This window comes from Zalophus californianus, chromosome 15 (genome assembly GCF_009762305.2).
Source record: "Zalophus californianus isolate mZalCal1 chromosome 15, mZalCal1.pri.v2, whole genome shotgun sequence".
In the NCBI taxonomy this organism is placed as follows: domain Eukaryota; kingdom Metazoa; phylum Chordata; class Mammalia; order Carnivora; family Otariidae; genus Zalophus; species Zalophus californianus.
Window position 1 is genome coordinate 61270587 of NC_045609.1, and position 27376 is coordinate 61297962.

Below are 27376 nucleotides of genomic sequence, written 5' to 3' on the forward strand. Positions count from 1 at the left end.
CCAGCTCTCCTTTAGACATGGGGTAGCCTGAGGGGAGGGGGCTCAACCGCAACTCTGAATCACCAGGCCTTTGGCAGTCCGCGCACGTTTATTTCATTTATCTTTGAAAATGGGGGAGGGGAGTCTGGAGAAGGCGGGGTGGGCCAAGGGTCACTTGGCCCCCGGGGAACTGGTCCCTGTTGCTGGCCTTAGTCCCAGGGGCGTGGACTGTGTGTAGGGTGTGTAGGGCCCAGTCCATCCCTCAGGGCCGGCCGGGGGGAGGCTCTCTCCTGAGCTGGCCGCCCACCCCTCCGCCCTCCCCGAGCTGCCCCAGCACCCCACTCAGACCCCGGGGTAGGGGCAAGCCAGTCAAGACGACCCCAGTCCGGGGAGGCTGTGAATTCTCGCCCCCGCCCTCGGGGATGGTCGACGGACCGGGCCGTTCATACGGGCCGTTCCACGGCGTACTGGCACGGACTGAGGTTGGCGGCCGGGGGCGGCCCGGGCACGGCGGGATAGCTGAAAGAGGCGTGCTGTTTGGCCTTGAGCCTCAGGCTGGCCAGACTCGAGTTACACGGGTCCCGATATACGTAGGGGGAGGAGGCGGCTGCAGCTGCGGCTGCAGCGGCCGAGGCGTAAGGGCAGGATACTGCCCCGGAGGACACTGCGGCCGGAGCCAGCCCGGGGGGCCCCCCGCCCAGGCCCTGCAGGGCCCCGGGCCCTGGCACGGTGCCCGGGGCGGCTGCGGCCGAGGGCACCATGGAGGCGGCGATGGAGCTGGGTGGCGAGAAGACGGGCTGCGAAGCCAGAGGCCCCACGTTGACTGAGTTGAAGGCGAACGGAAAGGTCTTGGCGGCGAGCGGCGGGCCAAGCGCCTTGGGTGGCCAATTGCCATACGAGTAGCCCGGGTACACCTCCTCGTAGGGCGGCACCAGCCCCCCTAGTGGCGCGGCGAAGCCGCCCTTGCACAGCTCGGCTTGCTGGCTGCGCTCGCGCTTCCGCCACTTGGCGCGCCGGTTCTTGAACCACACCTGCGGGCGTTGGAGAAAGGCTGTCAGGGCCGGAGCCGGGCGGGGGGCCGACCTGGGTACGCGCGGCTGGCGGCGGGGTCACCGAGACCGGGGTTCGGGTCAAGGACCGCGCCAAGGATAAACAAAACGGAAGCGGGGCGGCCAGGGGGTGGGAGGAGCGCACCGAGTCAGGAGGCTGAGAACAGAAGTGGGCTGCACGACTGAGTCAGGGGCAACAGGGCCGGGCGGGGGGAGCGCGTAGGATGGAGTCAAGGAGGGGTGAAGAAGAGAACGGGAGACAGTGCCGGGGGAGAAGGAACGAGTGGCCTGGAGCGACAGGGTGGATGGAGTCAGAGCAGAGGCCGGAGGCTGGTGCAAAGGAGGCTGTGCGGGGCAGCCCATAGAGGCAGGGGCACGTCGGGTGTTGGGCCGAGGATAGGCAGTCAGGGCGAAGCGCAGGCTGCTGGCTCCAGGGCAGCTCGCTGAGCGGCCAGTGAGAAGGAGTCCCCGGGCCGGAGCGGGAAGGCGGGCGGGGGCGCGGGGCAGGAGAGGGTTGCGGGTTTGGGAGGGCCGTACCCTCACGCGGGCCTCGGTGAGGTTGGTCCACACCGCGATCTCTTCGCGCGTACTCATGTCGGGGTAGCGGTTCCTCTGGAAGGTCGCCTCCAGCTCCTGCAGCTGCTGGCTGGTGAAGTGGGTGCGCTGCCGCCGCTGCTTCTTCTTCAGCGAGCCGTCTTCCGGGGAGCCGCCGGGCAGCGAAGCCGAGGCCTTCTCTGAGTCTGGGGGCCGAGGTTGGGGCAGGTCACAGGCCGCCCAGGCCTGCGCGGATTCCGCGGCTCAAGGACCTCCTCCACTGACCCCTCACTCTCCCACCCGACCTTCCGCTGCCAGATCCCACCCCCAGGAGGGACTGAACTGTTCTCTCCCCTACCCCCAGTAGGGGGTGCGCTCACCACTGTGCTCTGGGCCCTTGCAGCCGTGCTCTGGGAGTGGCGGATGGGGAGTGCCCGCATCTGACAGCGAGAGGGCCGGGCTCCTGGCCTCCGCCTCGCTAAGCAGGCCGAACTCCATGGAGGGAGGACTCTGGAACAGAGAGAAGACACAGGCCAGGTTGATGGGGATAAAATCTCCCGGTTATCGGGTTCCCAGTAGTGTTTCCCCTCAAGTTCACTGCCCCTTTCTCAGCTACCGACATAAACCTACCCCTGTGTGGAGTACCCTAGGATAAAATAGGGAAACAGCAGCCTAAGGGGAGAAAGGTGTGTACCCAGGGGTATTACGCACAGACATGCACACTAGACTGTGTTTTGTTCACTGCTGGGCACCTAACTAGAACTCTGCCTGGTGCCCAGTTGGTGTTCAGTAGATAGTTATTGAATTAGCTAAGGAAAACCACGCTATTGTGCACCACATACTGTATACCACATCCTCAAAAACTTCAGTTCCTTCTCACATGTATGTCCAGTATCCACACAAACTCATACATGCCCCTCAGCCAATCACACCTGAACACAGCCTGAACTTCTGTTACTCTCCGGTGGGACAGATTTGATTTTGAAGCAGACCCAGTATGTCTCGCATGAGGATAACCACTGCTATTATTTATGAATACTTACGATGTGCCTTTACCTCATTATCTTTCTCCTCACAAGAATGCATCAATATTAAGTATTATCACCCTCGTTCAGGTGAGGAAACAGACATGAAGTAACCACTAGGGTCACAGAGCTTAGTATGTGGTGAAACTGATCTGAACCAGGTCTGGGAAACTCCTAAGCTAATGTTTTTTCTTCATTTGCTTTTTCCATTTGTTTTCCTTGGGGCCCTACCCAGACACCCCCTCAGGGACTGGAACTTGGGGCTAGCCTCACGGATAGAAGTCTAGCTTGGCCTTGCTTGGGTCTGCTTCAACCCGGGCAGTCCTGCTTTTGCTTGTTTTGTTTATGCTTTCTAGGGAGATAGCATTTGAAGAAAGGATTCCAGGATCAAAAACAAGTTCGAAAGTCCCTAGGCCTTCTGGCCTTGTCTGCTTCTGTGCCCGTGCAGACACACCTCACCCCCTCACCGGTTCCACCCATGCCAGCCTCTACTGCCCACCCCCACCCCTCACCGCTGCAGATGTGAGCTTCTTAAAGCCACAATCCCGCCCTTTTTCCCTATCCCAGGAGACGACCGGGGTCCCTCTCCAAGTCTCCCCAGGAGGGTCCCCCTTGCTGCTGGCTCTCCCAAGCCCCCTCTGGTGGGAGGAGGAGAAAGGGGCACTAAGTGAGGCTCAGGAACTCTGGATGCCTCTTGGTCAGAGGAGAACCAAAGGAGTCTAGGGACAGAGGAACAGGGGTAAAGAGCTGGCTAGGAGGGGTCCATCTGCCTCTCCATTAACAGGGACTTAATGCAGGCTGTGCAGGGTGGCATTAATGTGGTGGATTAGCCTAGATTGAGATGTGTGTCACTTGGCTGTTCTGAATTTATAAGGAGCCTTTCCCTGGGAGGCGCAGATGGGCAGCGGCCTGTATTTGCACATGGTAATGCCCCCGTCAACCAGCTGAGAGAGGACAGCTGCCCCCCAACCTCTCAAGTGAGATTGGGGGTGCAACAGAGGTCAAGGCAGGAGGTTGAGAAGCAGTCCCTGTTCTTTTTGCAGGGGGCAGGGTCTAGACTTGGACCTTTTTCTAAGGTTGGAGAGGCAGGACTGAAGGGAACCGGGAAGGAGAGAAGTCAGGCTAGGGGTGGGGATGCTCAGCTCACCTCCCCTTCCAGGTCTGTGGTCAGGAGTCAGAGGCTTGGGGCTGGCCCAGCGATGCTCTGATAGAAGGGACATGCCCTTGGGTGAGACCTGTGGCAGCCTTGACTAGTAGTTCTTCCCAAATAGCTCAAAAGGCTTAGAACTGAGAGCTGGAAAAAGGGGTGCTCTGAAGTCTCCTCCTTATACCCAAGATGCTCTCAAAATGCAAGCCATGCCCCTGGCTTCTCCAGAGGCCATGGGAACACACCACTGGGAAAAAAAGGACGATTTGGTTCACCTGTAGGGAAAACTAAATCCCACCGGTGCCATTTGTCTTTCCAGTCTGCCTTGGCTCCAGATTTCCAGTATTCCAAACTCCCCTTCCCCCAGCAGTCCGTACCTGTGTCTCTGTTTCACCCTCAACTACAGCAGAGGGAGGCAGGGTGGAGAGAGATAAGGGCCAGAGTAAGAGCTGAGGCCAGAAAGCAGAGTTCAGGCTGTGTATTCCCAGAGACAGACAGACACACATGCAGACACACACAAGCCCCCACTCAGACAAAATAAGCACTTGGACTTGGAGCTAGAGGCATACAAACACATACTCTCCCACACATGCGCTCCCACATTCAGGCAGACAGACCCACACCGTCACACAGTCTCCTCTCTCTGTGACAGGGACAGCTGCCTTGGCTGTTTTAGAGCTAGCCATTACTCTCCCCCCCTGCCTGGCCCCTCTGAACCTCAGCTCTCAGTCCCAGGAACTAAGGACTCTGTGGGGGAGGAGAAGGCCAAAGGGGCCAGGGGAGTGGTCTATACTCAGTGGCTGCTGGGGACACCCTGTTTCCCTGGGTGGGGAGAAGTCTGAGAGAAGAGGATGGCTTGGGGGTAGAGGGTGGAAACTGCCCAGGCCCCTCCTAGGAAAGTAATCTGGAATAGCTGGAAGGAAATAGGTTTGGAGACAAAAGATCTGGGTTCATGTCCTGGCTCCCCAACTTACTAGCTGTGTGTTCTTGGCAAAGTACTTTACCTTTCTGGACATATTTTTTCATCTCTAAAAGGGAGATCATACTCCCTTCCCTACCTACCTCTAGTATTGTTATAAGGTTAAAATAAAACATAATATAAAAATGAATGGAGATAAAACTCTATCTAAGTTGCTTCCCCACGCCCCCCTCCCCATTCATTGAACAGATGTCTATTTGGCACCGTCTATGAGCTGAGCTGAGCACTGAGTAAAGCACTGAGGATAGAATGGTAAGTAAGATCTCATCCTTGTCTCTGCCTTTGCTTGAGTTCACCTTCCTAGACACTGTATCACCCAGTGAAGAATTCCTCTGGTGAATAAAGGGTGAGTACGCTGCATTTGAGAGTGGGATGCAAAGGTGTGTTGTGAATACTTGGCCCTGAACATAAAGGAGGGCCCAGCCAATAAGGTAACAGCAAAATGGCCAGAGTAACCGAAGCTAAGAGCAATGGTAAAGGGAAGAAGGAAACCTTCAGGCTCTTGACCTGTGTAGTAACAGTGGAAAGAGGGGTTGAGGCCGAGAAGAGCCCTGCCTGCGAAAATGAAAAGGCCAGAACACCACAGCCAGGCAGGCAACAGAGAGATAGACGGCGGGGGCACAGGCCTCCAGCGGACTCACGTCTGGGTGGGCTAGCCAGGCAGAGGCTGGGGGTGCCAGGCTGTTGTCTGAGCTGGAGACAGCCTGGCTGAGGATTAAGCTCCCCCAAACTGTTGGAGGTCAGGAAGCTGGGGAGTTGGGACTGAGGCCAGGGGCTTCGCCTCACTCAGTGGACAGGGACAAGCAGTAGGTCTGGAAGCTGCGGGATTGGTTGATGCTGGTAGGAAATACCAGGCAGGGGCAGAGAGAGTCAGTAGATAACAGTGGGGTGCTGAATCCAGCTCTGGGAGGGGCTGCCGTTCCCCCCTCCAGCCTTCCTGACACACCCTACTGGGGATGTATGGGCCAGGCTCCATGGCGTCAGGGTGACAATCCCCACACTGGGGAGAAGAAAGGAACTGCAGGTGTGCTCTGATTCTTTAGTAAAGGCTGGAATTACAGGAAGCCTATCATGGACTGCAGCAAGAACAAAACATTCAAGATATATTAAGGTGGAGAGCACAGGTTATCCCAGGTCAGAGAGGTCAGGGAGGGGAGGCCATGGTTTCCAAGGGACCCAAGCTCATGGCAAGAAGGCAACTGCCACGTGTGCCCACTTATGCCCTGTTGCCAAAGGGGCAAATCAGGGCCGCAGCTAGAGAGCTCCCAAGTAATTGCAATAATGATGCCTGGGCAGAAGGTGTACCCTAGACCTGAGATAGGAGAAAACCCCTGGAAGATGGAAGGGATAGAGTCGTGGCACCATGGCTCAGCTCAGCAACTAGCAAGTTGGTGATAGAGTATAAACCAGGGCCCTTAACTAGCATGGAACCCGCCTACAAACCTGGATCTGAAAGTAAGCCCTTTAAGTTCATTAGGGATGCTGAGGACCCAACCTGTCGGGTCTGCCGAGCTGCGGTGAGCAAATGGGCGCAAATGAAGACAGCTCTAGACGAAGGTCACAGACCCAAGAGGAAACCCTAAGACTTGAGTGGTGGCAACAAAGATTCCATGCAGTTAATTTATCAAGGGGTAAATTAGGGATCAGAGAAATGGGCCCCCACACCCACCCCTCCCCTTCCTTCCGTCTTTCCTTCAGCAAGTGTTAGGTGCTAGGACAGATCCCCAAGAACGGTAAGGCACAGACCCTAATTTCTAGGAGTCTACAGTCTGGGAAGGTAAACAGGATGGACAATGATGGGTTAAATAGGCCTAATTCTCACACTGTGGGGGGTCAGAGAGATGGAATCCCATGTAAGGTGGTATCAAGTTATGGGCTCAGAGAACGTAGCACATGGCAGAGCTGGGAACCGGGGAGGCAGAGAAGGAGCAGACACTTCTAAATAATACAGCAGTACTGGGAATGAGCTGGCAGGTTCCGAGGGCAACAGGCAGCCTCAGGCGGCCAGGGTCTCAGTGTGGGCAATGGGAAATCATCAGAAGAAAGCAGGTCAGGCTGCGGGAGCCTCCAATGAAGGGCATGGGATGGTGCTTCAGGTTTGATAGAGTCTAAGCTAAAGCATCTCCAGCTTTTCCATCAAAACCTCCTAAGACCAGTAAGAGAGAACATCACTCTGGGAAACTAGGAGCACAACCTCGAACAGCTGCCACCGGCATGAAATTTCTTTGAGATCTCCAGCCTTACGTTAAAAATTGAAGCAAGTTTTGCATTCTATTCCACACTTAAGTATATTTATTTTGATATAAAAGTAAAGTTTTCTCTTCACGTCTCCAAGTGACATCTTCAAGTGACATCACCACACCAGGAAGATGGGCCACATTTTGGGTGCAGCGTCATGCCCCTTCTACTCCCGACCTGCCTGCTCTCCCCATCCCCCACTTTTGAGAAGCAGTACTCCAAGCAGTGGGAGTCGCTGGAGGTTTGTAGGCAGGGGAGAAACATAAGAGCCGCGGCTCTGGGACATTTACTTGGCTGTGGTGAGCAGAACGGATTGGGCAGGGGAAAGGTGGGAAAGGGGGAACTTAACTGAAAAGTGTAAAGAAGGCCCTGGGGAGGACGATGGAGAAGGAGCAGAGAGAATTTTTAAAGCAGCTCTCATTCCCTCCACTGCCTATCTTCTTTTCCTTTCTGTCCCCATCACCCTCATCGTGGGTCCCTGCGCATGACCATGGGCTAGACACTCCAGATAATCCCAAAGCTCAGGACCTAATGGATCTTTCAGATTAGCTGCCTTCTTCCTCCCCATACTCTAGGATGCATCATTTGGAGCGAATGGAGAAGAAAAGATCTGGGTGGCTCTGTCCTTCTCTCATGCCTATCCCCAGCTCAGCTCCAGCCTGCCTCCCTTTCCCCTCCTGGACCTGTGTCCCAGGCCCATATTCACATCCTTGAGCAGGAGGCAGGCAGAGATCAGATCAGGATATGTGGCCTGGTGGAGGAGTTAAGCATTTGGGGAGCTCCCTAGAACTCTTCCTGGAGAGGAGCAGGGGTAATGGCTGACATTGGAAGCTTGGGATAGGGTGTTCCATCTGTCATTGAGACTCTTCCTATGCCTGGATCAGGGGTGCTATCAGGCTTCTCTAAGACTTGAGACTCCATCCTTCCAAACAAAGATTCTGTGGTTACAGAGGACCTACAGTTTGGGCATAATAATAGCAATAATGTTTCTTACTTCTGTGGTGCTTCTCCATTTGCAAAGGGCTTTCAAATACATGATTTCATTTAACTCTTATAACCACCTCGGGTAGCAGGAATATCCATCCTTATTTCACCTCTAAGAAGATAAATTTGTCCAAAGTGACAGAGATTGAAGAGATTCGAATCCAGTTCTCCTAAAACCAGGGTCTGAGCTCTTTCCACGCCTTGCCCCCTCTACTCCAGCAGTCATTTGTGGTTCTGACATGCACTGATCCACCCAAGCCCTGAAGGATTCCATTTCCACTTCCTGCCTCTGCCTCCTCTCTGGAAAGCTCTGGAAGTTTGCTGCCCACTGTGTGCCAAGGAACATTTTCCTATTCATCTTGAGTTTGCATCACTCCAGTTCTATGAGGCCCCCTCATCTCCCATTTCAGGATTTGGGGAGCAAACAAATCTGCTTATCTAGGCCTTTCATTATTTGTAGATTTTCATCCTATTTCACCTCCCAGAGGCCTAAGCTTTGAAGTTTGCTCTCTCTAGCAGCCCCTGGCTCCCCATTCTGTGGATCATTCTCTGACCCTTCTCTGGGTCCATAACATTCTCCCTAAGAGCCAGTGACCAGGCATGCACTCAGCTACATGGCTTTATGCAAGAATGAGAGAAAGTTCTGTCTTTTGCTTCCACTCATCTTTATTATAACGCCATTACTTTTTGGCCTTTTTGGCAAATGCAGAACTTTGGGCTAAGGTCTTCAGGGAACCAACCATCTGCAATGCCTTCGCTATTCCTTTCCTGACTCAGAGACTTTCATTTCACCCATAATTTCAGTGATTTTCAAAGGTGATGAGAGCACAAGCCCCTGAAAAGTGTATCAGAATATGGTAGGAGTAATTGGGGTGTACCTTTATATTTATCAAAAGGGGGCAAGGACAAAAAAGGTTGAGAAACAATGTCCTAGTCAGTGATAAGCAAACTTTAAAACTGAGGAATGGAGGTGAGAGTGTGGGGAATACATATTATATGTCATTCATGGGTGGAGGGTGAGAGAGGTTGAGACCCACTTGCTTAGATTACTGATTGCTAAATACATCACCTTGCACTTATCCCATGAAAACTCAGTCCCCAGCTGAGTTGTTTTGCTCACTTACACAGACTAGTAAAGTTTTCTCTTCTCTGTTCCCTTTAGCTTAACTGGGCTCTGGTTAAAGAGATGGGGTCAGGGTGGGTGGTCACTGTATGGGTCCAAAGGAATCAGGGCCCTTTCCCAGCTACAGAAAAAACAAAAGGGACAGTTGGGTAGGGCTGAGACATCCTTCCCAACCAGTCTTGGAGGGCCGTGTAGGCCCCATGTTGACCCCAGGGAGTCTGGATTCCATGTGTCTCCTTCCTCTCAGCCATCAGGGTAGTGTTGGGGTTGGTGGGATTGAGAGAGCCAAAAGGGAAAAAACCCACAGGATTTGCTTTGCTAAAGGGCTGCAGTTTTCTCTTTGGGCCTGGGATCCTGCCTCTTGCAGGGAAGGAGCCTTTAGGCTGCTGACAACCAGGTAGGAATCCAGGTCTATCTGGTCAGCTGTATTGGAATTAGGGGTTGACTCCGAGTTTGTGAGGAAACTGAAGCTGTCAGGGAGGCTTGTGTTGGACTCCTCCTTAGCCTCCCATTGCCCTTGTGGTTCATTTTCCCCTTTCCTTGTCTTCTACTAGTTGTCCTGCCATGGGCTTTCTCTCCTCAAATTTGGATTCTAGAAGTGCCGGGTGATGCTCAGATCTAGTCTGGGTGGGAGAGTGAATGTCCCCTAGCGCCACTGCACTCCAAGGCCAGGCCTTTGCTCTCATTTGCCTGCTCCTGGCATCCCCTCACCCTGCAGCCCCTAGGAGCAGAAACTAGTTTGCAAAGTGTGAGCCGGGATTTGAGGCGACCCACCACAGCGAACCCCACTGCACACGCAGCTGGGCAAGGCGCGGCCGGGTACATGGACATGCCACCCGGCCAGGGACATTCTGTCCGCCCCTGCCGGACACAGTGCCTGCTCCGAAGAGACCCACCGAGCCTCCCCGGACATTCTGTCCGCTCTGAGCCCCGCGCGCTGCGGACATTCCGTCCAATTCCATGCGGCTCCAGGCCGAGACCCATCCGGGCCCTGACACCCCAAGCCCGACTTGCCAGCCCCGCCGCCTAGTCACTCGGGCTGCCCAGCTTCGGCCCTGCGGCCCGCACAGCGGCCATCTGACCCGGTCGCAGCCAGGCTCCCACAACACGGCTCCTATCCAAACTGCGAAACGGCTGGGAAGAGAAGCGTGTGCGACCAGACTCACCCCGGCTCGCAGCCCCTAGAGTCTGAGCCCTGGGCGAGGGGCGTCCGGAGCCGCCAACTGCTCTCACGCTGTGCGGCCGCCGCCAGCTCCCCCCGCTGGCCAGGGCTTCGGCAACCCCTTTAGCTCCCTGGTTGCCTGCTCCGCGCCCCCGAATTCCAGGGCGCTTTCTGGTAATGATTTTCCGACTCTACTCCCTGCTTCGCGGAGCTCCTGTCCTGGCTTCATGTCTCCGGCTTCCTTCTGGATCCCTTGAGTCTCCCTCTTGTCTGTCCCCCTAGTCCCGATGCTGAGTTTTCCTTTTCCTAAGTGCTGGCCCCGGGTCTGCACTACGCCCTCCCAGTCTAGACCCGTTCCCCAGGCACCGTTCCCCAGTTCAGCCGCCCAGGTCCTAATTTTAGGGATCCCGAAGTTCGGTCGTGGCCCCTCGGCCCCATGAGCCCCTGTCCCCGCATAGTCAAGCACTCACAGTGAGTCCCGCAGCAGGCACACTCCCGGCAGCGGCGGCGGCGGCGGCAGTCTGGAGGGCAAGCAGGGGCCAGGGGCCGGGCACCCGGCCGGGGTGGGGGCCGCCCCCCTGCGCCCTGGCCGCCGCTCTGCTCCGGCGCTCTCCGACTCGCAGAGGGAGAGAGTGAGCCTCGCGGCGGACTGCCACCCCCCGCCGGCGCCCATTCACTTTATGGCAGCCCAGGGCGCCCCCAGCCCGCCGCGGCGAGCCTCGCGCGTCGGGCCCCGCCCCCTTCCAGCTGCGCCGCCCGGGCTCCACCCTTTCCAGCTGTGAATTTTCAGGCCCCGCCTTCGGGGGAGGTGTCCGGCCGGCGCGCCGCCAAGAAGCCCGCCCCTTGGCCAATCGGAGGCACTCCTCAGCATTGGGCCACGCCCTCCCCACGTGGCTGAAACCTCGCCGAGCGAGAACATTTTGGCAGAGCCAAGCGGGATAGAGTATAGTGGCCCCGGTGGCCCCGGAGAAGTGGGGCCAGGCCTCCACCCTGAGCGATGTGCAGTGGTGCCGGGGGAATAGGGCAGCCCGAGCGCCAGGTGGGAGGGCGCACGGCCCGGGAGAGGCCACCGGGTTTCAGCGCTTGGTTGCCGCTCACGTTTCGCAGATTTTCTCCACTTGTCGCTGTCTGTCTCTCCACGCTTTGTCTCTGCTCCAGTCCTCCCACATCTTGCCCTTCTTTCCTCTTCTTTCTCCTCCGCCGCTTACTCCTGCTGTTTGTCCCTCTCCTCCCTCCTCTTCCACTTTGAAAGACTAATTTATCTTTCTCAGTGCTCCTCTTTTTCTTCACATCTTTCTCTCTTCCTCTTCTCGGCTATCTCCCGCCCTCTCCCCCCACCTTTCCTCTCTTCCAATTAAGGCAGCTTCGTGGACAAAGCAGGGTTTGGTATGAGGCAAACCAAAGAGTCATTCTAACCCTGCCACCAACATTTTAACCCTGCCACCATCACCAAGTGACCTTGGACGAGTAACTTATCACCCCTCCTACTCCTGCCTACCCCTCAGAATTAAAGGAAGCTCTCTCTGTCAGTACTCAGGCTGGGGCACTCAGGCCTGGGTGGTTCGTCTGCTAGTCTGCGCCCTTGGCTTGCCCAGGCTCTGCTCTCCCAGCCTTGAGAGGACTAGCATCTAGGTTCAGTCCTGTGGGAGAGGTGTGGCCTTGGTACTTGCTAGCTAGGGAGTTGCAAGCAACAGGACAGATGTCCCAGGGAACATGTGGAGTCAGGCTGGGTAGCTTGGGTGACCCTGAGGGCCCTAAGTGATCCTAAAGGAAATCTGACCAGTCATGTCTCTGCTTAAAACCCTGCAATGGCTCCTAATTGTCAAGATAAAGGCTAACCCCCCTAGCCTGGCATACAAGACTTTCAGCACCTGACCCTGTCTTCTCTTTTTGTTTGTTTGTTAAAGCACAGGAACAGGACCCAGGGGCAGAAGAGCTGCCTGGACCTAACCCTGTCTTAATCTCCAGTCTCTGAGTGGTTTCCTGCACATCTCTGGCCTTTCTTCTGACAGTAACATACTTCCAGTCTTCATCTTGCCAACTCCTACTCATTTTCCTCAGCTCCAATCAGGTTTCATTTTCTCTGAGAAACTTTCCCTGAACTTCCAAGATAGCCAGATGTCTAGCTTCTTGCTGCCACAACCCTCTTACACATACCCTCTGTTATCCCACCCACTATACTGAAGAGATCAGCTTATGCGATGTCCTCTATTATGCTAAGATTGAGCAGGGCAAGTACCGTGTCTTCCTCATATTTCTATTCCTAGGCATAATGTAGGACTCAGTACTGAAATCTGAGGGAGATGTTCTGCCTGGTAAGATGATGGGCATGTTCATCTTTCTCCTCCTCATCTCTAACATAATCCCATTCATGCTTTTTAAAATTTTTTACAAGATTTTATTTATTTGTTTATTTTTAAAGATTTTTATTTTTATTTATTTATTTGTCCAAGATTGAGAGAGAGAGAGCAAGAGCGAGAGCATACAAGCAGGGGGAGGGAGAAGCAGGCTCCCTGCTGAGCAAGGAGTCCGATGCGGGACTCAATCCCAGGACCCTGGGATCATGACCTGAGCCAAAGGCAGACGCTTAACGACCGAGCCACCCAGGTGTCCCAAAAGATTTTATTTTTAAGTAATCTCTATGTCTAATGTGGGGCTCGAACTCATAACCCTGAGATCTAGAGTTACATGCTCCATTGATAGAGCCAGCCAGGCGCCCCAACCATTCAGCTTTTAGGTTGATTCATTTTTGGGGGTATATGAGAGCGGAGATGAGGAAGACAGGGAATTTTGGTCCACTTAGGATTTTCCAGTTGGCTATCCAGGACCTCTCAATCTGAGACAGGCCCAGAAGACCAAATCCCAGTTTTCAAATGAAAGTGGAAATGGTTCAGATGTACTGTGGAAAGATGTGCTAAGGTGGTTTTATCTTCTTCCTCTGAATCTTTTTGGTTGAAAGATCCTCAATCTGGACCCAGAGTTCAGGAGCCCAATGTGCAGGTGCAGGGAGCTGTTGAGGAGTTCTTCAGGTCTGATGTTCAGTCTTATGGATTCTTCAAATTAGAGGAATCTAGAGCATTCCCACATTCCTACAGGTTAGGTATGAGGTTCTCTGGATTTGGGGCATCCATAAATGGGAAGAAATGGGGAGAAAATTGGTATCTTTTTCCACTCCCTCAGCAGTCTCTTCAGGTCTGCCTGTAACCCTGGGCTCTATCCCGGCAGATAGGCTGAGAATTCCACCATTCAATCAGCAAGGAGAAAACCCTCCTATCTTCTTCCCCCACACTCTCACTGCTCGGTAATTCTAACTATCCTGGCAACCTCTATCATCTCTTGCAAGGGGAGAGGCAGCTGGGGGTAGAAAAGTGAAGATTGGGGTGGGCATCTAGCTCTTCAGCCTTTTAGCATTTCCAAGGCAAACAGGAAAAAGCTTCAGTTTCCTGTCACTGGTGATGCTGACTAACCCCCTGATTAGCCTTTTTCCAGGTAGGTAAGGAGCATCCAAGGCTTAGTATGAGGAGCAGAGTTGGGAGTCACAGCCTGATAGACTAAGGCATAAGAGGTAGTGAGAGGCAGTGAAAAGGAGAGCTGGACTGAGGGTGAGGACACCTGGGTTTGTCTTTCTGCTCTGCCTGCTCTGCCATTAACTAGCTATGTGAACGTGGGGGCCATCTTTCCACACTGGGACTCGGTTTCCTGCTCTGCAAATTGAGACCTGAATTAGATATCCAAGATTCCTGCCTCCTCCCATTTTCTCTGTTTCTGAATGATAGGAATGGGCACAAGACACAGAAACAGTTGGGATGGGACAGACAGGTGTATGAGAAGCCAAACGGGAGGCAGACGGGAGGGTGGGGGAGGGGAGGATGGAATAGACTGAAGGACTGGTCCTAGGACGGAAAGAACCCAGAGCTGCCTCGAAAGGAAGTGAGCCCTCAAGGGGCAAGATATTGGCCTAGATGACTTTGATAGGTGGTGGCCGGGGGTGCGCAGGAGAGTAGGGTCGCCCGCTCAGGTTCTCAAAGCGGACCCCGCCCCCTTACCAGCAAATCGTAACTTTCCTCCCCATAATGCCCAGCAGCCACTGCTAAACCGCGCACTGCAACCGAACTCTACCTAACTCCACCTCTCTAACCGCCCAGCACAACTTCTCCATTTTTATTGGCTTTTATGGCTGTCATTCAGAGAGTACCCTTATTCGTTGGTTGTCCCCTACCTACCCTTTTCTTTCCCTTGTAATCTCGCCTTCTTAGGCTGTACATGCCCCCCGAAGCGAATTTCCTTTTTCTATTGGGTAGCTGGAATGCCACTTCTCATGATACAAAGCTATGATTGGCTCTGCGCGCCAGGGCTCGCGCAGTTACCAGGCAGCGGGCTAGACTGAGGCTAGTTACCACGTCAGTGAGCTGACAGGGAAGGTAGCCGGCTCCACCGCCCGTTCCGGCCGAGTCTTCCTGGCCGACTGTGCGGTCCCTGACTTCGGCCTCAACTTCCAGGAAACGGGCTCCTTCCCTTCTCCCATCTGCCACCAGAGCCGGGAGAGTCGGTTAAAGACGTCTTCGGGGCCCGGGCTGGACATGAACAGCGGCTGCGGGTCCTGGGACTAGGCCCCGCCATTTTGGATCCGCTGACAGGTCAGCGAAGTCTCTTCTTAGAGTTCCAGTGTCGTGAAGGCCGCCCTGACATCGCCATAGGGAATGAGGGGAGGTGGGCCCTTAAGTTGGACGAGCCGGGTGGGTTAAGAACGCAGGGGCAATAATAAAACAGGAAGAGATTGTTGTGGGAGAGAACTGGGAGGCATGCAGGGGGCAAAGGTCAGGCCCTTGCGGCCGGAGGGGCGACTTCAGCTCTGACTTCTGATCCCTTTCGGGTGCCGGAATCTTTCTTCCTGTGTTCCCAGGCTTCACCTGGCCTTCAGCTCCCCTCTTCTAGAGCTTTCTGTATCCCAAAGAGCCCAGTCCTCAAAAGCTGAAAGCAAACCTAAAGAACATTGTATCTACTTTTTAGGGTTGATTTTTAGACCTTAGAAATTAGAATCTCTGCAGATCCTGTACAGCGTCCACTTCTGTGTGACTGCCTCCTTAATACAGCTGAACTGCTTCATTAATACTGGATGATGAACTAGTGCAACCTAGACTCAGGTAGTGAGTGAGAAGAGGTGTGGAAGGATTGAGGCCAGTCTTATGAAGACCTGGGCTAAGAGAAGACTTTCCACTTCTGGGGCAGCTCAACTGCCAGTCTGGGTCTGTATGTAAACACTGGACTTATCTTCTGAGACTGTTTCTTCCTTTACACAATCTTTTACAGATATTCTCTTCTGGTGTGTATTTTGGTTGGCATTTCCCCCCAAGGTGCTCTCGTCATTTGGCCTAAAGAGATGTTTAATCACAAGGGAGCCACTCTATTATGACATATTTGGCCGAGAACAGAGAGGGATTTGAGTATTGGTGAAGTTTGGTAGTTGGCCTATTATTTTTAGTGGGTAAAAAGGCTCATGAAAGATGTTCAGCTAATTTAAAAGTGGTAGGGTCCGGGCAGCAGAGTGAATGATGGAGCATAACTCCAAAGAGTAGTTTATGGCACTGTGGTAACCTTTGATAAATTGCTCTATAGTAAAACTGTAAAAGTCTCCAGAGTGCCTTCAGAAATGAGGAATAGTGTAAATAGTGTTTTTTAATGCACTACATAGAAATTTTTATGCCTTTAATTCAGGTATATAAGGCACTTCTCTGGGCCCTGTGGAGGAGACAAATAGAAAGGTCTGTTTTGGGATTGCTCTGTTTAATTTACCCACTTCTTAAAAGCAGTAGCATATATGTGCAATGGCCTACCTAGAGCATGAGCTATAAGTATCAACCTAATGCCTTTCAGAAAGTAATGGACACTCAAAAAGTGTTATCTGTACCTAGGATTAGTTGTAGTATGTGATCCTGACTTGTGGCCTAGTTCTGGCCTTGGCGGTCAGGACTTTGCAAGGTGAGGTACTAACAAGGAGGATCAAACCCTCATCGTGTTAGAAGGAAAAATGTATAGGAGTGACTGACTAAACTCAGTTTCTTCTTACCTAATGCCATCTGCCCTCCTGAAATTGTGTGTGTGTGTGTATGTGTGTATGTTGGTGGGGGATAGCATTGTTTGTATTTATCAATTTTAAATAAGTGGGAGGGAAATGGTCCAGGAAACAAGTTTATATTTTAACTTGCTGATCTAAGTTGCAGAATTTCTACAAAAAAATAGAAAGTGGCTTATGAAATGACATAGCCAGGTTTGAAGAACCTGCCTTGCTCACCTGGGTTGATGTGCCGTGTTGTGCTCTGTTGAGTTGATAGGCTTTGCATAATAGGCAGTCTAGTCTTTGAGTAGATAGTGTGACCAATCCAGCATCTTTTCAGTTGGGCCTGGAGGTGACTCAGGCCTCAAAGATTTCCCCTTTCTTTACCAAAAAGTCATTTTCTAGGTAGGAATAGTTTTTTACCCCCAACCCTCACCCCAAATCAGAAAATTTGTTCTTTTGTATGTCAACCATACTTCAATTAAAAAAAAAGAAAAGAAAATTTGTTCTTCCTTCAAGACTTGAATTTGAGCTATATTTCAGAGGTGGCTGTAGACAGTGTCTTCTAATCTTGACAGTGAGGCTTATTGGCTCCGTAGGAGCTCAGGTTGTAGACACCTCTCCTCATGAGTAGCCGGGCACCAATCCCAATTGAACTCATAGTTCTCAGAGTTCCACTACTATTTCATGTTCCAGAATGCATGATGACTGCCACTTTTAGATAATAACTTCATTGATAGGGTACTTAGACTGGCTAGTGAGGGCAGCTGGAGAGGCAAAAGATGCAGCTCCTGCTTTTAAGGAGACACACTGTATTTATACAGTACTCTCTGGAAGGATCATCCTCGTCTTTGTTTGCCACTTATGTTGATTGATCACAGTCTGTCCCTGTGGTTCAGTGTGACTGATTAGAATGATTCTGCTGTTGGGGTAATGGTGAAGTTGAGTTGAAGGGAGAAGGGGAGGTTTGTTTTACCATGAGGCTGAAAAGGCTTGTGTAAATATAATTGGCAGCTGTTTAGCTTTTATTGTTCTTTTTCTATATTCAGTATGTTCAACAGCAGTTGTTTAATTAAATGAAAACATAATAGAGCAGTCTGTTGATTTGGAGCCCCAGTCATAGTGAGAGTGATCATGGAAGTAACGATTTGTTGCCATCACATAAACCAAGGATTACAAGCTTAAATGCCTGAGTATCAGGCAGGTAATGTAAATGAGGGAAGTAAGCCAGGTATGAATGTATTAGGATGTAGTAGGGACTGTTGTGTACTGGCATGTGGGCACAGTATGACCAGTCTTCCTGTTTTTCAGGAGAAACTTGAAATTCAGATCGTTGTGTTTTAAACTCTTGGCAACTGGTTAAAGTCTTTAAAAACCTTTTCCAGATAGAACAAATATGTCTGTGGTTTGGATTCTATCCATCATGGGTGGATGATGACCCCTGATAGATAAGACAGGCATGCCTTATGAGACTTAATCATTGCAGTTCGCCTTATATAATCACACAGGCTAACTTTTTATCTTTGTCCTACTCTGTGAACTGTCACCCTTATTGTCACTTTGGGTGCTGTGAATGGTTAAAAGATGAGTGAGAGAGAGAAGCATTGTTTCATTTTTCATCTCCAGGCTGGTAGAAATGACATCTTTGGACATATCTTAGTGGCTCACCTTGCATATCACCTTGGGATAGACTCAGAATCTCCATAGAGGGAGGGGGTGTCATGGCAGAGCTGAGGTACACTGGTTGCCTGATTATTGGGTTTGGGAGGATTTTCCATTCGTGACCTGTCAGGGCACCAACTCTTTCTAGTTTGACTTTCACTTACCTCCACCCTTTGGGTAAATTTCTTTAGCCAGTAAGTTATTTACTAATTCAGTAATTCTTGGTCACTCTCTGTGCTTTATTAGCACAAAACTGTGTTATATTCCTTGGCTAGCTCTGGGAATCTTTTTTGGTGGTGTTGTTTTTTAAAGATTTTATTTATTTATTTGACAGAGAGAGACAGTGAGAGAGGGAACACAAGCACGGGGAGTGGGAGAGGGAGAAGTAGGCTTCCCACAGAGCAGGGAGCCCGATGCGAGGCTCAATCCCAGGACCCTGGGATCATGACCTGAGCCGAAGGCAGATGCTTAACGACTGAGCCACCCAGGCGCCCCTAGCTCTGGGAATCTTACAAGCTGCATCTTTAGTGCTTCTCTGGAACATTTGAGAGATAGAGTGAAGATAAACCTTGGAAGGGCCAGTCGAGGGTCATTTAGCTTCTGCCCTCTCAGAAAGCCCATCCATTTTCTTGCTTTGCACAGCTCTGTATTAGACACCAAAGCACCATGAAGCAGACAAACAGGCTTGGCCTTTGGAGAATCTAATTTCTTATTGGATAAGGACAACTTTTTTTTTTTTTTAGATTTTATTTATTAGAGAGCGAGAGAGAAAACACACACACACAGACACGAGTCAGGAGGACAAAGGGAGAGGGAGAAGCAGACTACCCACTGGGCAGGGAGCCCAACTTGGGGCTCCATCCCAGGACCCAGAGATCAGAACCTGAGCTGAAGGCAGACGCTTAACTGACTGAGCCATCCAGGCACCCAAGAATTACATATTTCTTTTTTTTTTTTTTAAGATTTTATTTATTTATTTGAGAGAGAGAGAGAATGAGAGATAGAGAGCATGAGAGGGAAGAGGGTCAGAGGGAGAAGCAGACTCCCTGCTGAGCAGGGAGCCCGATGCGGGACTCGATCCCGGGACTCCAGGATCATGACCTGAGCCGAAGGCAGTCGCTTAACCAACTGAGCCACCCAGGAGAGCCCCAAGAATTACATATTTCTGAGAAGAAATGTGAACATGCATATAGCACATGAAGAGACTTCAGGAAAATAGATAAGAAAATAGACTGGTGGGTAATGTGGGTTCTTTTTGTGTTTAGAGTAGCCTGTGTGGAATTGGTAACTCCGATAGAGAAACAAATATGGGATGCAGAAAGAAGGTTTGCCTGCCTGGCTTAGAGTCCTTGTCTTCTATGAAGTCATTGTTCTTACAAGAGCTGCATGTGAGCTGCACTATATTGAAGAGTCAGTCTTTGATGTTAGTTCATCCATTTGTTCATTTGCTCCTTCAGTATTTATCATTTATCTTACAGGCATTGGGGATAAAAAGGTGAATAAATCATGGTGTCTTCCTGAGATACCTATAGACTCACGGGAGACACAGACTAAATGAATAATTATAAATGAGTATAAGTTCTTTAGAGCTATGTACAGTGAATGGGATGACAAAAAGGACTACTAATACTCTCTGGGGGAGTGGGTTAGCTAGGGAAGATCTCACAGAGCAGGCATTGTAATAACAACTAATTTTTGGAGGGTTTAAATAGTGCTGGTACCATGCTAGGTGCTTTACAGTCTTATATAGGCCTCACAACAAACAGATGAGGCACTATCTTCATTTTGCAATGGAGAATTGTAAACTGGGGTTCAAAAAGGCTAAGAAACTTGGCTAAGATCATAAAGGTGGTAACAGTCAGGACTGTTTTGTTTCTGAAGCTTGTTCTTGTAACCACTGTGGTATTCTGACTTTCTCATTGACTTTTGGATGGAATGAGTAAGGGTTTACCAGGTGGACAAGAGTGAGAAAAAAATATTCAAAACAGAAAAGGAACAGTAAGTGCAAAGGCAGACAACAAAGACCATGTTTTTATTTTATTTTTATTTTACTTTTTTAAAGATTTTATTTATTTGAGAGAGAGAATGAGAGAGAGAGAGAGCACATGAGAGGGGGGAGGGTCAGAGGGAGAAGCAGACTCCCTGCTGAGCAGGGAGCCCTATGCGGGACTCGATCCTGGGTCTCCAGGATCATGACCTGAGCCGAAGGCAGTTGCTTAACCAACTGAGCCACCCAGGCGCCCAAGACCATGATTTTATTTATTTATTATTATTTTTTAAAGATTTTATTTATTTATTCATGAGAGAGAGAGAGAGAAAGGCAGAGGGAGAAGCAGGCTCCCCACCTAGCAGGGAGCCCGATGCGGGACTCGATCCCCGGACCCTGGGATCATGACCTGAGCCGAAGGCAGACGCTTAACCATCTGAGCCACCCAGGCGCCCCAAGACCATGATTTTAAAAAGAAGGAACTTTTGGGGCACCTGGGTGGCTCAGATGGTTAAGCGTCTGCCTTCGGCTCAGGTCATGATCCCAGGGTCCGGGGATCGAGTCCCGCATCGGGCTCCCTGCTAGGTGGGGAGCCTGCTTCTCCCTCTGCCTCTGCTTCTCTGTCCGCCTGACTTTCATGAATAAATAAATAAAACATTTAAAAAAAATAAAAAAATAAAAAGAAGGAACTTTTGATGGTCTATTTCATACATAGAGAATATGTATAGCATATATGGGGCATCAGTGTCCCCTACCCAGCTTAAAAAACAAAATATCACCAAAACGAGGGCCGCTTGTATATCCTTCTCTGTTAGTCACAAACCCCCTCCCCATGGCCACTATTCTAAATTTTTTTGTGCGTTTCTCTGGGGTATAGTCTTAGCAGTGGAATTGCTGAGATATAGGATATGAAGTTCTTCAGTTTTGCAAAATGATGCCAAATTGTAATCCAGATGAGTTGTATCAATTTACATACTCACCAGCCACTTGCTCTGCATTTTTACCAACTCCTAATTTGGTCAGATTAAAATTTTTGTGCTATTTTTGTGCTGTAAAATGGTATCTCATAAACTTATTTTACAATTTTCTTGATTATTAATGGAGCTAATAATGTTTTCACATATTTATTTGCTGTTTGTATTTCCTTATTCTGTGAAATGCCTGTTCATGTCTCTTGCCAGTTTGGGGGAGGGTTTATATGTCTATTCTTACAGTTTCGTAGCATTTTATTATTTTATTTTATTTATTTTTTAAAGATTTTATTTATTTATTTGACAGAGAGAGGCAGTGAGAGAGGGAACACAAGCAGGGGGAGTAGGAGAGGGAGAAGCAGGCTTCCTGCCGAGCAGGGAGCCCGATGCGGGGCTCGATCCCAGGACCCCGGGATCATGACCCAAGCCAAAGGCAGACACTTAATGACTGAGCCACCCAGGTGCCCCTGTAACATTTTATTTTATGGATATTGCTTCTTTATTAGTTACATGTGTAAGATATACAGATATTTTCTCCCAGTTTGTGACCTATCTTCTCTCTCTTTTTCATGGTGTTTTTTGAACAAATGTCTTTAATTTTAACATGGTTTAATTTACCAGTTTTTTAAACCAGTTGTGTTTTTTGTTTCCTGTTTAGGTGCTTCTCTTCTGTGCTGAGATTATAAAAATATTCTTATATATTCTAAAAGTTTTCAAGTTTCCTTTTTCACATTTAAGTCTTTAATTCATTTGAAAGAGATTTTTTTTTAATTCCATGAAGTAAGGATCCAATTTATTGTTTCCATTTCTCCTGCCTTTGTTTAGATCTAGAGGGAGTTGCTAGTTGATAGAGTGACTCCTTCTCTTTGGATCCTCTTGGGGTGAGTAACTGGGATGCCACAGAGCACCAAGGGAATGCTATAGACTCAGCTTTAAACAGACAGTACTTTCAAAGGGTATATGTGGCTTAGAGTCTCTAGGCCAGTGGCTATCTGGCTGGGGATGTTAGTTGCTGCTTATTTGGTTGTTCCTTCTCCTGTTATTTCTGATACAAGATAGATCTTAAATTCTTTTCTACCATACTTATATGAGGTCTCTGCAGGCCTTTGTGACCTTGTTTTTGTTTTAGAAATGAATGCTTTATTTTTTTAATTTGATTTTTTTGAAGATTTTATTTATTAGAGAAAGAGGGCACGAGCGGGGGGAGGGGTAGAGAGAGAGGGAGAAGCAGATTCCTTGATGAGCAGGGAGCCCGATGGGGGACTTGATCCCAGGGCCCTGGGATCATGACTTGAGCCGAAGGCAGACGCTTAACCAACTGAGCCACCCAGATGCCCCCCTTTGTGACCTTGTGACAAGGGGTTCTAGGCTTTCGCCTACTAGGTAGCAGGTGCTTCATCTGAGCTTCCCATTTGAAGCTGAAGGGCAGATTCCCTTGGGAGAATCCTTCTGTGAGGAGACAAGTGCTCAGAGGCCTGGCAGATTAAGGAACTCTGTATGGTCCTTGAAAATAATTCCTCTTCATTCTCTAGTTGTTTCTTTTTTAGTAAGAAATGGAGCTTAAGATAGTGATTTTTTGCTTAGATCTTCACTGTCTTAGAAAGTTCTTAGCTTTTGGTGCTTAATAAATTTTGATCAAATGTTAGGTTGATTACTTCAGTTGGAATCCCAGTTCAAAATTTATTTTCTCCGGGAAGCCTTCCAAATAGCCGGTATATCCTTTAATTTACTAATTAATAATTGGCACTTTTTTTTTTTGGCAATTTGTAGCATAGTGTTGTTGTTTACCTGTTGCTGTGTTATTTTCAGTATGGGTATTTTCTCTCATTCTCTTAGTTCTTTGAAAGAGAAATTAAATATTCTTATTTTATAGTGCCCCTTTACAGGCCTTCCAAAATATTTTTTTAAATATTTTATTTATTTATTTTAGAGATCGAGAGAGACCACAAGCGGGGTGAAGAGCAGAGGGAGAAGGACAAGTAGACTCCATGTGAGTGCAGAGCCTGACACAGGGCTAGATCTCACAACCCTGAGATCATGACTCCAGGTGAAATCAAGAGTCTGACACTTAACCGACTGTGCCACCCAGGCGCTCCCAAAATATTTTTTATAATGGTAGGTATTCAGTATACATACTGAATAATAACTGTATATTGAAGGCCCTCCATGATACACCCCACACTTGCTGTTCTAGCTTTACCTCCTATTATTCCCCTAGGAATAATGTTCCAGCAAGTTTGGAATAATCATGATCCCCTAAATACCTACTGAATTTTCCTACCTATGAGCCTTTACCCTTACTATTCTTTCCTTATATTTTTGACTGTTTGAATCTGGTCTGGTGGCACCTGGGTGGCTCAGTTAAGCATCTGGCTCTTGATTTCAGCTCAGGTCATGGTCTTAGATTCCTGAGATCAAGCCCCGTGTTGTCAGGCTTCATGCTCAGTGAGGAGTCGGCTTCTCTCCCTCTCCCTCTGCCCGTCCCCCTGCTCACTCTCTCATGCTCTCTCTCAAATAAAAAAATAAATCTAAAAAAAACCCCCACCAAATCCTGTCTTTTCAGTTGCCTTTCCAGAGCCCTCTGCCAGAAATAATTTTCTTTGTTCCACTACTGTGACACTGTATTACTCATACATCGGAGATATATATGGGTTTGTGTGTGTGTGTATATATATTTTATCTAATCTACTAAATTACGAATTCCTTGTGGGTAGGTAGTGACAATTCTGTATGCTGTGCCTAGTATTTTGCTTAGCATGTGTTAGGTAATGTCTGATTGGCTGAAGTAAATGTTAGCTAATTAACTTTGATGGCTGCTCTTAATCATTTACATGTGGAATAATACAACTACTCTTCACTCTTCTAATTTATTTTTTAAAAATTATTTTATTTTTTAATTATTTTATTATTTATTTATTTATTTTAAATACTTTGTTTTTTTATTTGTCAGAGAGAGCACAAGCAGGGGGAGTGGCAGGCAGAGGGAGAAGCAGGTTCCCTACTGAGCAGGGAGCCCGACTCAGGACTTGATCCTAGGACTCTGGGATCATGACCTGAGCCAAAGGCAGACACTTAATGACTAAGCCACCCAGGTGTCCCTTTAATTATTTTTTAAAAGATTTATTTATTTGAGGGGCGCCTGGGTGGCTCAGTTGTTAAGTGTCTGCCTTCAGCTCAGGTCATGATCCCAGGGTCCTGGGATCGAGCCCCACATTGGGCTCCCTGCTCAGCGGGAAGCCTGCTTCTCCCTCTCCCACTCCCCCTGCTTGTGTTCCCTCTCTCGCTGTCTCTTTCTCTGTCAAATAAATAAATAAAATCTTTAAAAAAAAAAAGATTTATTTATTTGAGAGCGTGTGCACAAGTGCGAATGGGGGCAGGGGCAGAGGGAGAGAATCTTCAAGCAGACCCCCCCCTAAGTGGGGAGCCCTGACTTCTGCTGGATCCCACCACCCATGAGATCATGACCCAAGCGGAAGCTAAGAGTTGGTGGCTCAACTGACTGAGCCACCCAGGCGCCCCTTCGCTATTCTAATTTAAAAATAGGCAATAGGTAATATATAGGTGTGACACAAAATTCAAGAGGTACAAAAGAATATACAGAGAAAAGTATGTCTTCCTCTCATCCCGGTTCCCCACTTCCTTTCTCTGGAGGCAACCTCTGTTAGCCATTTCTTCAAAATCCTTCCAGAGATATAGAGCATATTCATCTTGCCTAAATAATTTAAGGATGGAACGATACTAGAGATTTTATCTTTTCCCTTCTGATACTTTGAATTATTTTTGAATTTGTTCATCTTCTGTTTCTTGGTTCTCTTCCTCCTCATTCTTGTTATGTTCTCATTGTTGAATCTTGTCAGGAGAGAACATGTGTGCCTAGGGCATTTGGAAAGCAGATAAGTCTTCTGGGACTAACCTAGTTGTTTCTTTTCTTTCTTTCGTTAACCTAGTTGTTTCTTTAAATTGTCATTAAAATCAATGTTTTGTTATGTTGGATTCTCTTGTGGATTTGAAGGAGGTATTATGGTCCTGGACAAAATTTGTTCCTGTCCTTTTTCCCTTTATTATAATGGTTTTCATACTTCTTGCTTTCTGGGGGCCCTGTCTTATGCAAAATATGCAAATGGTCCTACTGGAAGGATGTATTTTTTTCTATATATCTCTGGCTCATTTTCTTTTAGATCCCATTAAACTCTGTAAATGCCTCATGGGCAGAAATTACATTTCATCTTTTTCATCATTATTGATTTTAAATTATATTGATGGTATAGTAATATAGTCTCCTTGTAAAAAAATTAAAAGATTATAGGTAAGGCTAAAGTGTCCTCTGATTATACCCTGATTTCACAATATCATCTCGAGAGATAACTATGGTTGTTGAGTTTGGGGTACATCTGCCCAGACATTTTTTTTTTTTTAAGATTTTATTTATTTGACAGAGAGAGACAGTGAGAGAGGGAACACAAGTAGGGGGAGTGGGAGAGGGAGAAGCAGGCTTCCGGCTGAGGAGGGAGCCCAATGCAGGGCTTGACCCAGGACCCTGGAATCATGACCTGAGCTGAAGGCAGACGGTTAACAAGTGAGCCACCCAGGTGCCCCCATTTTTTTTTTTTTAAGATTTATTTATTTGGGCAAGAGAGAGTTTGGGCACAATGAACGGGGGTGGGAGTGTTTGTGGTGGTGGGGGCAGAGGGAAAGAATCTCAAGCAGACTCCCCACTGAATGTGGAGCTGGACGTGGGCCGATCTCACCCAGAGACCATGACCTGAGCCAAAATCAAGAGTCAGACACCCAACCAACTGAGCCACCCAGGCGCCCCTGCCCAGACCTTTTATTCTCTGTTTTACATTAGGTATATATTACCTGGACAAAATATATTAAATACACTTAGCAACATGGATGACTCACAAACATAATGTTTCAAGGGAAAAGGTCAAATTGCAGAAAAATACATGCAATATTATATTGGTTACATAAAGTAAAAAATATGCAGAATAATACTGTTATTTAAAAATATTTATCAATGACATAAAAGTATGAAGCAACATAAAAGTTTAATAAACATCAGATTTAGAATAGTGAGACCTATGGGTGAAAGGAGGATATGATTAGGGAGAATACCCAAAGACTTCAGTTGTATTATTCTTAATACGTACATCATCCAAGATTGGGGTTTTGGCCCTGATAGAAGAACTGCATTCTAAAGTACATGGGGGAGTCAGTTGTATTATTCTTAATCTGGATCCTGGCTATTCTATTGCTTTTTATATTGTACTATATGTTAAATAGTGCATATTTTCAAAAATAAATCTAGTATATTATGTAGGGTGGGTGGGTTGGTTGGTTTTTACATAAATGGTAACATAGAGTTATATACTAGTTCCTTTTTTTTTTTAAATTCCATATATCTGAGACCTCTATCTATGTCTTACTTGCCTTGTATCCTTAGAACTTTGAAAGATGCTGTTTGCATAATAGGTGCTTAATAAGTAATATTTGTGGAATTCTTTCTTCCCTTACCCTGATAACCTTACTGTTTTAACTTTCCTGGAACCTGATCTAAATGTTTGTCTAACTATATGCCTCCGTCACCCTTTCCCTTTCTGCTTTTTAAAATTTTGTCCTTGGGCGCCTGGGTGGCTCAGTAGGTTAAGCGACTGCCTTCGGCTCAGGTCATGATCCTGGAGCCCCGGGATCGAGTCCCACATCGGGCTCCCTGCTCAGCAGGGAGTCTGCTTCTCCCTCTGACCCTACCCCCCTCATGCTCTCTCTCTCTCATTCTCTCTCTCTCAAATAAATAAATAAAATCTTTAAAATAAATAAATAAATAAATAAAATTTTGTCCTTGTGAGGAGGGTTTCTAAATAATGGAAAGTGGAAAGTGGTTTTACATGTACTTAGGGTTTTCTCTATGCCAAGAAGATATTCTGTTTCTTTATATTTTCACCTGGGAAGAGAATTAAATATCTTTTCTAAGTGCTGTTCTAGGCAGCAAAGAAAATCCTGTGATAATTCAGTTGGGAACACTTAAAGTACTGAAGTAGTATTTTAGCTTCACTTCAGAGATTTCATACAGAAGGAGCTTTAAAATGAGTCTACTTTTCAATCTATCTTATTAGAGAGTTCCTGCTCTAAGCAAGTGAACTTGACCTTTCAGAACTTTTTAAAGGTGGTATCACTGCCACTGTCCGGTTTTCTGGAGCTGACTTGGTAGAATGGATGTAGTCTATAAGTTGACATTGTAACTGTGGTTCCAAACCAAGGCTATTTTTCTAACAGCCTTCATTCTTTTCTTTTAACTTAAAACTTTCACTGTTACTTTATTGAGGGAATAAAGAAGAACAAAGGAAAGATCTGAAATATATCTTTAACAAACTAGTGACACAGATGTATCTGCGAATCTAAAATCCTCACAGGAGAGATTTTGGGGACAGTTGACTTTGAAGAATTTGACACGCTTGCTAGAGATTGTTGAGGTGCTTTT

General features: G+C 48.3%; 2 protein-coding genes across 11 annotated transcripts in view; one reads left to right on the forward strand and one right to left on the reverse strand.

Moving 5' to 3' along the window:
* Positions 1 to 422: 422 nt before the first annotated feature.
* On the reverse strand, positions 423 to 10796 carry PITX3 (paired like homeodomain 3). Its single transcript, XM_027596914.2, has 4 exons — positions 10691 to 10796; positions 1943 to 2072; positions 1566 to 1768; positions 423 to 1010 (listed from the first exon to the last, which is right to left on the reverse strand). Exons 2-4 carry the CDS (start codon positions 2058 to 2060, stop codon positions 423 to 425), a joined length of 909 nt encoding a protein of 302 aa, XP_027452715.1. The 5' UTR covers positions 2061 to 2072; positions 10691 to 10796.
* A 3822-nt stretch (positions 10797 to 14618) lies between these two features.
* The window catches only part of GBF1 (golgi brefeldin A resistant guanine nucleotide exchange factor 1), a 118367-nt gene continuing 105609 nt past the window's right edge, over positions 14619 to 27376 (forward strand). For all 10 annotated transcript variants that reach the window (XM_027596201.2, XM_027596210.2, XM_027596203.2 and 7 more), the window contains exon 1: positions 14619 to 14857. The gene's annotated coding sequence lies outside the window, so the exon portion shown is untranslated. The remainder of the gene's footprint in view (positions 14858 to 27376) is intronic.